This window comes from Helianthus annuus, chromosome 10 (assembly GCF_002127325.2).
Source record: "Helianthus annuus cultivar XRQ/B chromosome 10, HanXRQr2.0-SUNRISE, whole genome shotgun sequence".
In the NCBI taxonomy this organism is placed as follows: domain Eukaryota; kingdom Viridiplantae; phylum Streptophyta; class Magnoliopsida; order Asterales; family Asteraceae; genus Helianthus; species Helianthus annuus.
In genome coordinates, this window is record NC_035442.2 from 95,545,381 (window position 1) to 95,557,247 (window position 11,867).

The window sequence follows — 11,867 nt, forward strand, 5'->3', positions numbered from 1 at the left end:
GACTAGCATGCAACCTAGCCGGCTTTACTCGGACCGAATATCAATCATATATGCATTAGAAACAGGAACAATGAGTTCATAATTCAATTATCATGTTTTCATCATACGAATCAAGTAACAATATCATCATCTAAACACCATGTAAAACATATAGGTCATAACATTATCATCATACAATCGATAGACACAAGAATACACAAGAACTAACCGATTAGAGAACGAACAAGGTTTGATCCGAATGAAAAGCAAAACCTTCGATCACCAAGAGTTGTTGCCGTCGGGTTCTAAGAGAAACGAGAGAGAGAGAGAGAGAGAGAGAGCTTCTAGGGTTTGTGTGTGTTAATGTGTTTTTGCAAAACAATGAAAATCAAACCCCTACATTTGGTTTTGTGTTTGCGAGTGGGGAGTGGGCCGAGCCCAACTCGGCTGCCTAATGGTGTCCGATTACAAGGAGTGGCCCGAATAGGCTTGTGTGACCGGTTGAGCCTTGTGCGATCGGTTATGGTGTGCGGTTTGGGCTCGTGTAACATTCACATAACATACATACACACATAATGCACGTAATAACATAACATTCATTAGATCGAAGTATCACATAGGCACGTAACGTTACACAAGATAAGTCTAAAGTACGAGTTGTCACAAATTATTATCTAAAACAGAATTAGAGTTTAGTAAGGATAAAACATATGAAATTCATCATTTATCATACCTAATTTATTCATTATTTATCATATTTATTTAAGTTTAATTTTTTTAATACACGGATCTATGGTTAGTTTATAACCATTTATTATAATTATAATAATAAAGATATAGATAAGGATAACCATGTATTAATTAATTCTTAAAAAATTAAAATAAAATAAAATAAAAATTTTTAGGTTGAAGAAAAAAATGACACATGGCATTAATTGGAGTCTTTTATTAATATTTAGATTTAGATTAGGAGCATTGTTATGCTTTAAAATATATTTAAATATATCTAAAATGCCTATAAAAGCAAATCAATATTAATTATATGCGGACACTATAATATGTGTTTCACGTGGTTAGAGAATGTACAAATAGGTTTTTAAGATTGTATGCATTTATATGATTTCACATGGACGTTTTGTTTAACTTGTCGTACGCATCAATAAAATACATACTATAAAAGCAGATAGTTTACGTCACATTCTTTTAAAATTTTCACGTTCTGAATTGAGTCCATCTCCGATGAGCCCATCTCATCCACACAACCAACATCCTCAAAAGACGAAATCAGAAAGCATAAGGAAGAAGAGGTTGGTGGTACTCGTTATCGTAAGAGAGCACTTCGTGCTGATAACGTGTTGTGAAACTAGTCTATTAGCAAACAATAAGAGAAATAGATGAAGGGGAAAAGAGACTGATATTTTATTAATAGATATGTTTTAACAAAGAATTACATTAGAATATATATAAAAGATGAAATCTTGGAGGACAAGTCAATCTATTTATGAAATTGATAACCACATAATATAATATATTTACAACATATTTTTAAGAAAAAATTACAAGTTTTGTCCTTTATCTTAATACACGTATCAGGCGGTGTCATTTTTAACGAATTTTGATAAGTTTTGCCCTTTACAAAGAATTTTGTTGCACGTTTTGTCCTTTAGGCTTAACCCAGTTAGATTTTTTTTGTTAAATTTTGTCACCCAAGGGTATTTTAGTCTTTTTACCCATTTATTTCAAGAGTCAACCCTAAAATATTATGTTTTATTCTTCTAAATAATATTAAATAAATGGGTAAAAAGACTAAAATATTCTTGGGTGACAAGATTTAACAAGAAAATCTAACTGAGTTAAGCATGAAGGACACAATGTGCAACAAAATTCCTTCTAAAGGGCAAAACTTGTCAAAATTCATTAAAAAAGATACCACCTGATAAGTGGTATTAAGATAAAGGACGAAACTTGTAATTTTTTTCTATTTTTAATTAATTTCTTGTGGGTTCATAAGCTAATACACAAACGGTGTTAAATATCTAATCGCGAGGGTTTTCGGCACTCTTCTTCCGATATTCCAAGGTATTTCCCTATTCGATTACCAAACTGTAATGATATAGATACATATAAATCGCTGTATATATCTTCTACGTTGTACCAATATCTACACGTAATCGCAGTCTGCGTTGATTTTGAATTTATGTTCTAACAAGTTGTTATTAGGTCTAGGGTTTCTACAAAACTAGCATCTTAGGGTTTTTGATTGGTTAAATCTCGAGTCTAGTTGCACAGGGTGGTTTGTGATGTGTATGTTTTTCTTTGTTTGATTTGATTATGTTACTATTGATTTATAGATATAGCTTTTGGAGTGATTTGTGAAAATTTATCTTCTTTTTCGCCGTCTGCAGGAGTATACACAGCCGAAAAAGATGACTGGTAAAACCGGAGTACATCTGGATTGCAGAAATTCGTCGAATCCGTACCATGAATGTTCTGAATTTTGCTTCAAGTTTATTGCTGAGGCCAAGAAATTGGCTGCTAAAAATGAACCAGGTAAGTGTAATTAGTTAAATGTACACGTTTTGTTTCGTGTGTTTCTATTTTCTAACTAGTGGCATTCTCTGCAGCTTATTGCTTTGTGTTCCGGTTCTACTTTAGTTTGCTCATAGTTTTTACTGTTTAACTATCTTTACCAAATGCTTGTTTCGTATGAAGATGTGCAACATGTGTTCTTTTTCAAATTTAAAATACTGAAACGAGTCAAGTCATGTGAGAGTCTGAGAGATGGTTTTGTTTTTGGTCCGTTAGAAAACTTTTTGAACTTCTATTTAGTGCTCTCTATCTCTTCTCCGCTTAGTTGTTATCAAGGGGAATCTGAAGTTAGACACGTTCTTAAATTACAATTCACATTTGAGTGATTAATGCATGTTGCTTTATCAATTTGGGGGAAAATGAATTTCGTACACAAAGTAAAAAACTTATATGAAGATGAAGAAATTAAGGGATATGGAAATGATTGATTAAAAGTTTGACCATATTTGTCAATAGCGAGCGTAGCGATCGCTATAGCATGCTACGTAGCGTATATGTCTAGGCTCGCTATTAGGGTTGTAGCGATAGATAGCGACAAATATATTTACTAGAGTTGCATCTCTATGAGGACATGGTCCAAGATAGGACTTCGTGGAGGCATAGGATTAGGGTTAAGGACTTCTAGAGGATATTGCAGTAAGGTCTAAGGTCTTAGGTGTATTTTAGGGACATAGTTTTTTTTTATTCTTTAAGTGACTTATTCGGTGATTACCTTCTTGTGTTTATGCCCAAATGATGTTGTATGCTATCATACATGATTTACATTATATTGTGTCACTTTGATCACTTTCTTGGTACGGGTGACTTCTTATTTCTATATTCTTTAACTTGGTGTGTTGGCATGCTGTTCGTTTTGGAGCCGAGGGTCTCTCTGGAAGCAGCCTCTCTATCCCTAGGGATAGAGAGGGTCTGTCTATATCCCACCCTCCCAGACCCTATAAGTAGCTTTGCTATTTGTGGGATTTACTGGGTATGGTTGTTTTTTAATATAAATAGCAATTAAATATAGCTATAAAATAGCTGGATTTTAGGTTTTTGTTAAATATACATGTATAATAGCATATACACAAGGGTATTTTGATGTAACATACGTATAATTTTTTTTCCTAGTGTATCGCTATTTATAAAATAGCAGCGCACTATTTATCGTTATTTAGCATATAGGTACCTTATCGCTATTTGTCCCTATTCGCCATTAATAACCATGAGTTTGACTTCTTGTTATAATCTTAGCTGGCTTGAAAGCTGAAACCAGAAGCTCTCAACCGACTTCAATTATAACATCTGTTCAAACTAAGCTCCCAAATAATGAAAAAAGTGAACCTGATGATCTTCGAAGTGGCGATGACAACACAACCACTGAGGATCAACCACAAGTGGACTTCACTAAGTTTACAAGGAAACAAAAGAAGCTATTTGAGTTGAGGCCGAAGATGGTAACTACTTTTTTTTCTAGTTGTAGTAATGTTTTACGACATGTTTGTGTCAAGAGTATAATCATATATGTATGTTTGATCGTATATGTGTAGAACGAGGCAAGGAAAGCCAATCAAAGTGCCATGGTGGCAGAAAAGAAAAGAAAGGTTGGTCCACAAGAGTCGAGGGGAATTTCAAAACAGAAGTGGTTGTATAAGAGGAAGAAGAAGATCGGGAAACTTCTAGATGCAAACGGGTTGGATATGAAAGAAGCATATATGTTAGATACGCAGGAGGTGGCAGAAACAGAGTACAAAAAATGGGAGAAGGAACCTGCTCCAGCTGGTTGGGATGGTATGTGTTTTCACATTCGTTTATCTGCTGTCAACAATTAATTAAATATGTCTAGTATGAATTTTGTTCGAGTGAAATATATGTTGGCCTTGATCATTACATTTGGTTTAGCATCAAGTTAGAATTTTTGGAAGAGTATAATGAAATTTTCGTCCCTGAGGTTTGGCCAGTTTTGCGATTTCTTCCGATTGCATATCATTTATGGTCTCATGGTTCTAGACGATTTCTTCTCTTTTCAACTTCTAAATATCCCCTCATCCTCAAAATGAGGATGAATGGAGGAGAAAGTTCTTTTTTGTGGAAAGAGACTCCATTGTCAAGGGTGTTAACCTTCCCATGAAGTGGTTGACTTCCGGTAGGATTTAGGGTTTTAGAAATATCTTCAAACGTATCCTGAAACTATATTCTAAACTGATATCTTTACTTTTTGTGTAGCAAATTTCAAAGAGTTGGCCCCTCCAAGTGCAGAATCAGAACAAATAATCAAAGAGATCTACCGGCTTCCAGAGAGTGAAAGAACTTTCTCCCTGTACTTTGCAAGCTCAAGCCAAAAATCAAGTTCTAATATGTGTGGTAAGTATATTCTTGCAAGTTATTTTTGTACATATTAAATAGATTATATTCTAAAAGTATTTAAGGGTTTAGTATTTCTCTCCTTTATGTAGCACCAGCCAAAACCCTTCAAGTCTTTGACCTCGAAGAACTGGACAGCTACTCTGGTCCTGTTCAAGTCAAAGAAGAACGAAGCCCCAAGCCAGCCACCTCATCTAAACCTGTCAGCTCCAAGGCTACTGCTGTCCCCAAGCCTTCTACCGCCACAAAGCTACGTAGCTCCAGCTCCTGTAAGAGGAAAGAATCAGATTCCCCTGCTACTTCTGAGGCCTTCCCATATGAGAACCATGGGTTTCTCGAATCCAGTAGGTTCATGACCAGCTTCCTCAACCAGGTAAGTATCCTCATTTCATATCCTGCACATTCATACTGATTATGTATATTAAGTATACACGTTGATACCTGTTCTTTCGATTGTAGGGTCTTGAACGGTTGATGCACTTATACGAGGATTCTTGCGGGCTGAACAAGATGCTGGAGGCTAAACTGAAGAATGCTGAATCCACCATTGCAGACCAAGGAGCAATCGCCGCCGCCAAGTCACAACACTATGAGGATAAATACAAAGCAGTGACTTAGGAAGCCCAGACTGCCATCAACAAGGCAAACCAAGAAGCTCAACTCAAGCTGAGCACGAACAGGATATGAACTCCTACCGAGAGGCCCTCAAGGGATCCGTCGTAATTTCTCTCCTTCAAGACAGGCTAAAAATGGTTTATGAAGCCAGAGCCATGGGCTTTGAATGCCCTTCTTGGAACGTTAATGCTTGGGAGGCGAAATTGAAGGATCTTGGTGGCAATCCTGTAGAGCTTCCTGCTAAACCCGTGGTTGAAGAGTCTTCCAAAGCGGCTGAAATGGTGGTCGATGCTGGTGGTGATGCTGAGAATGATGCTGGGGCTGATCCTGGAGCAGGTGCTGGCGATGAAGCGATGGTTCAAGAGGGTGCTGCCCCTTGAAGGCAACAGAGTGGGCGGTGATGGATTTTGATGCCTAGGCCGGAGCCCACTTTTTAAATTTGATAGTTTGTGGTTGTTTCAACAATTTACATTTTTGCCTTTTAAACAATTTTAATTTCCTGCACTTAGACAATATAATGGCCAAAGGTGGAGGGATTATGAGTTTCAGGACGAAGCCCTTGGTTATCAATATTTAGTATACTTTTTTGAATAATTAACAATTGAGGGTGGAGGGATCTTGAGTTTCAGGATGAAGCCTTCAACTGTCTTAGGTAAATATGTTTGAAAACTAGTTGCACTCTTGGTGGATGGGTCTCATTTTAAGTTCAAGCCAATAATGCAACCTTTTGCTATGTTAATAAACTAACCTTTCTAGCCTTACCATTTGTTATTTACATATTCCTTTGAAAATTGCATTGTAGGTGTTTGATTTGATTTTTCATAAATAGTTTTTTTTTCTTTATTTCCAATACTATATTTTAAATATTCTGACCAAATATCCTAGTTAGGATACTGCTATTGTGTTTAGCACCTTAGTTAAAATTTTGCCAAACACATTTCCAAAAATTTAAGTCATTTAAATAAGGCTTTTAAAGGGTGAAAAGGAGAGACCATACCAGAAATATTTAGAGAATATATTCCAACTTCCAACTTTGAACTTCTTGCAACTCTTCCCCCATGGATGTCCCCTGTCCGGAACACTTAGCAAACCAAGTTCAAATTTCATCCTTCGGACCGTTTACAATGTATGAAGATAGATGTCCCCCGTGTATTGCTGCATGACATACTTGAGTACTTAACAACTTTTTTGTTTTAGACAAGAAAGTGTGTAAATTAGATTCAATTCAAAGTATTGTCTAAGCATTCAAGTTTCACAACCATAGGATATCCAAATACAATTATCCCCAAATATTATTCAGAAGATTCTAGTTTAGCTATGATGTGTTTCTAAGCAGCATCCTAGCAAGTTTCTTGAACACAACATCCTATCAGCCTGCAACATGTATTAAAATAATGTCAATACAATAATGTACTGGCGAGTATACAAGTTTGAGTATATAGCATAATAGTTTAAAAAGACTCATATCCGTCATGTAAACAATAAAATAGTTTCAGCCATGCTAGTGTACGCAGTCCAAGTGATAGCCCAAGTGTTCCAATGCATTTACCACTTTCCCAAGAATCAAGGATAGCAAATAGAATCCTCCTAACATTACCCTCGAGAATAATGGGAAGATGCATTCTCCTATATCGCTACTATTGTTAAGGGAGAACTACACACAAGGATTAAACGTTCACATAACATAAAGTATCAAGAATCAAGAATCCAAAAGTATCAAGTTTCACATTTATAGAGGATAGAGTTAGATTTCAAATAGTTTCAAGTTTCATAGAATAAATGTTGCATCCTAAAAGTTTAAAACAAAAAGGGATCGAGTATACTCACAGCGGGTGCTGAGTATCGACACCTACTACTTGGATTAAAGGGAGCTCTAAGATTAGCATGGTTATAGTTCAACAGATAAGTGTCGAGCAGAATAACGGATTGTGCAAAGTGTCGGATCAGTCTCCTGATCTGATGGCCATCCGGACGGATGGTTATCCGGTCGGATAACCTATTAGGTTCAAACGGACCAGCATCCGATCGGATGGCCATTCTATCGAATGGTCATTCGATCCAAAAGTAAGTTTCCAAAATGTTTAACTTTTAAAGTTTTCATTGTAGCATAAATACAAGTCGTTCGATCGGATTGTCATCCGATCAGATGACCGCTCGGTCAAATGACTATTTGAGTGTAAGTTTCAAAGTTCAAAGGTCTGATTCAAAATAGTTTAAGTATTGGAGTTTACTGAGATAGTTCACCTGGTCGGACGGTCATTTGATCGGACGGTCGTCCGATCGAATGGTCATTCGTCCTTAGTGTCCTCGTCTCTTAAAACGTTGTAAATTTCTAAGTTTGAGTTTGACTGAGACGACATGGTAACGTATCGAGACAACGGAAGCTCACCAAAGTTTAGCTCGCCTGATCGGATGGGAATCACTCCGTTCGATCGGACGGCTGTTAGCTGAGTTTCATGCCTGACTCGTAATCCGGCCATCTTCTCCGGTGATAATCCATTTCCAAGCCGACTCCAGAATAATCATCAAGTCTACAGTCCGTTTTGGTCCGAATTTCACCATTTTAAGTAAAAAGTTTTTAGAAAGTTTGAAGAATAACGTGAGTTTAGCTAAACATGTGCCGATTTAGTAAAGATTCAAGATAATACACATAGAAATCCCTTAGAACTGAGCTAACACTTGATAGAAATGACATCACACAGTCGGTTGTACAAACCGCCATGATGATGTCACCTTCAAGAGCTCGAATCTTAGTGATTTCATGGTGAAAAGTGTGATTTCGATGAAGAATCGTGTAAAGAATAGTGTAATGATCAAGGTTGTACAAGAATCTAAGAGAAAACTTACAAGAATCGGCCTAGAATCGAAGAAAAGTGCCTGAGAACGAGTGTGCGTGCGTCTGGATCGGAGGAGACTGTCACATCAGTGAGGAATGATGTGACAAGTCCTATTTATAGTGTCAGAGTGAGAAAAAGGCTGTTCGGTCGAATGGTCATCCGATCGAATGGTTATCCAATGGGATGTCCATTCGGACAGTCCAATTCATTTTGCAACTTTCTCGTCTTTAGTTCGTTTTGCGAGTTATATTAAGCGTTGCATTGCGTATTAATGTGTAGTATTATTACATAACCAGATTATTTATTTAACACAAAAGTTTACAAGTTTCCAGGTTTACAGAAGTGTCAAGTCTCTAGTCTCTCGTTTAATCAAGTCTGAAGTTTCACGAGTCTCCAAAGTCAAGAATCAAGTATCAAGGGTCAAGCATCAAGTTTCTAGTTTCAAGAATCAAGTATCCAGTATTGAGTATCAAGAATCAAGTGTCTAGCGTTAAGTATCAAGAATCAAGTATCTAGAATCTAGAATTAAGTATCAAGAATCTAGAATTAAGAATTAAGTATCACCAAAATCCAAGTTTCAAAACATCAAGATTCATAAAGTATCATAAGTGTCAAGTCTAATATAGCATAAGGACTAAAACTGACAAAAGCTAAAAGTTCAGGGATGATCGGAGTGTCGTGCTACGGTCAAAGATAAGATTTAAATACCCAAATTACCCTTAACAAATAGCTAGTGGTAGTAAGGGGTCGAACCACGAATAGTATGCGGTTTACGAATGGACTTGATTGAGTTTTAACGGTTGTCACAGTTTATGAAAGCTTGCTAGATTCTTTTTGTGGTTTTTATTTGTTTGAAAAGATGTTGAATGAAATTAACAAAGTTGATTGGATTGATTAACTAATAGAAATTAAACAATTGCAAGAAAACTTGATTATAAAATAGGATGGAATAACAAGGTTCACACCCTGTTCGGTAATTGAAGTCTTAGGGTTCCTACACGTTTTAGATTTAATTCAGTTGCAAAAGTGATTAACGAATTTAGTGTTACAAGGCTTAGGTGCCAAGAGCTATCAACGTCGCGAATGACAGACTGCAATTGTCACACCCCCAAAAATCCACCTGCGGATAACACCCGCTTCGGGGGCGTGACTGACCAGGATCCAGCCACCAATTATACCGAATACTTAAGTTGTTAACAAAAGTAATACTTACTATTCATAAGCTTAGCAAATATTAAGTTCAGAGTTTAAAGTTTTAAGTTCAAAACAGTAATAAGTAGCGGAAGCATAAGTAAGGTAGTTTAGAACAAAGTTCATGTTTCAAAATAAGGTAACACCCAACACAAGGGTGAATAGACACTACACGTTCCCAAGCTGCAAGCTCCATCGTCACTGGTTACCTGCAAAGCATGCAGTAAGGGGGTCAACAATAATGCTGAGTGAGTCCACAAGTTGTCCAGTTTTAATTACCAAAAACTTTGTTTCGCCGGTTAATTTATCCGTTTATACATGCCCTGGGGAGCTACCCCAAAAGTTAGCGACTAAACTGTTTTTCCAATACCGAACACTAGGTAACCGTTGCGTATCCGCAGGATGCCCCGATGTCAATGTTCTATCATCATTGACGGATTTCTGAGTACATTAGTTCACGACCGTCCCAAACCAGGGCACGGTGTGAGGCTGGTAAACACCTAAATAGCGCTATCAACTAATAACCCGCTCGCCTAACCCGGCGACTAATCGGTATTTGTAGTAGGGACTTGAGTGATAGAGTTTCGTTTAGTGCCGTTAGTTGCAATCCGTATAAACAGTAATTAACCAAAAGGTTTCCCAATACCCGGGAAGGAAAAGTAAGTTTTGTTCCCAATAACTAGGGAAGGTATGTAAATGGTATCCCCTTTTACCAGGGGATAGGGTTGTTAGTCTCGTGTCCCAAACCACCGGGACGCATGCTTTTAAGTTGTGAACTCACCTTGGGTTGCTCGGTAGGTTTAGGTTACTTGTCAATCACGTTGGTCACCACGTCCTAACATGGGTACCGGTATAGGTCAGGTTCGGTGTACAAGTAATCACGTAAGAACACATACAGGTACGTAACATACATACAGGTAAACAGAACACAGCATCACAAAGTCCATTTAACAGATAGTCCAACACAGAATGGCCCAATAACTAAAATGAACAGCCCACTCGCAACCAGCTGGTCTCGAGTCGCAACCAGGTGGTTTCGGCTTGTCACGCTGTGGTTGCGAGTCGCAACCGTGGTCTCGAGTTGTCACGTGTTGGTTGCGAGTCGCAACCGTCGTAGTCTCGAGTCGAAATCTCGTAGTTTCGACTTGTCATGCTTTGGTTGCGAGTCGCAACCGTGTGGTTTCGAGTCGTAATGCCGTCGTTGCGAGTCGGAATGCTGTCGTTGCGAGTCGTAATCTGTCACTTTCATATACACGTGATGATGCAGAAAAGACAGTCCAAATTGTACACATAAACTCAGACCCAGATTAGGAAACTACCAATAAGATTTCTACAAACACTTTTCCTCATTTGACCATTAAACCATATAGATCAAACTTTGCCATTTTAAATCTTCAACCCATCTTCAACTAGTTCATCAAGTTCATAGTTTCTAGGGTTTTCACCTTAACAAAATCATACATTTACTTGCACCAAACCTCACATATTACAACAAGATTGTTATTGCGAGAACAAAGAACATACAATATGTATATATATATATATATCCGAAACTTATGTTTACAACATCATCTTAGCAAGAACTTTAAAGCATAGTATAGTTGGCCATGAACACTTGTAAACTACCATTATCAAGTCATTTTCAAACATGTCATCATATATATTCAATCTTTACAAAACAACCTAAAGATCATGCATAAAATTACTAACAAAACATTTTTCTAGTTTATTAATCACACATAATTTCTATGCACAAAAGATAACACAAAAGGTAGTACTAACCGGTTATGAAAGGAGGAGCCGAAAACAAAGAAAAGAGAACCAAGAAGATGGAGTGTCCGAGTGATAGTCTTGACCGAGTTTCTTGTCCGGGATCCTTGAGCTTGAACCGAAAATTGGAGGAGAGAAGTGGTGTTTGGAGAGGGTTTCTAGTGAGAGAGTTTAAGGGGTGTGTTGGTGTGTAAAATGAAAGAAGTGGGGGAAAGGGTGGGATTTATACAAGAGGTTTTCGGGTTGGGCTTGGGGGTTTCGGCCCAAACCGGTTTCGGCTCAACGGCCCACTCGCAACCGAGTGGCCCACTCGCAACCGCCTGGTTGCGAGTCATGGTCTCGGGTCGTGGTCTCGACTCTTATATATACATATAATACATACATACATCACATGTCATGCAAAAATCACGTTTCCATTTAATAATATATATATACACACAAAATATTACAAGGTGATCGTTCGGAAAAACCTCGAGTGTCACATTATCCCCAAGTTTTAAGAACTTTCGTCCCGAAAGTTGAAGCAGCCACTGCCAAGCTAGC

At 37.6% G+C, this 11,867-nt stretch overlaps 1 protein-coding gene across 2 annotated transcripts; it reads left to right on the forward strand.

The window, feature by feature from the left end:
- Nucleotides 1-1,973: 1,973 nt before the first annotated feature.
- LOC110885571 lies at nucleotides 1,974-6,154 on the forward strand. Of its 2 annotated transcripts, none has more exons than XM_022133269.2 (7): nucleotides 1,974-2,058; nucleotides 2,385-2,529; nucleotides 3,802-4,004; nucleotides 4,098-4,338; nucleotides 4,774-4,911; nucleotides 5,004-5,284; nucleotides 5,371-6,154. In XM_022133269.2, the coding sequence occupies exons 2-7, from the start codon at nucleotides 2,406-2,408 to the stop codon at nucleotides 5,527-5,529; spliced, it is 1,146 nt and encodes a 381-aa protein (XP_021988961.1). In that variant the 5' UTR covers nucleotides 1,974-2,058; nucleotides 2,385-2,405; the 3' UTR covers nucleotides 5,530-6,154. The 2 variants fall into 2 exon arrangements, with proteins under 2 accessions (XP_021988961.1, XP_021988962.1); XM_022133270.2 differs by lacking the exon at nucleotides 1,974-2,058 and adding an exon at nucleotides 2,136-2,283.
- Nucleotides 6,155-11,867: the final 5,713 nt, after the last annotated feature.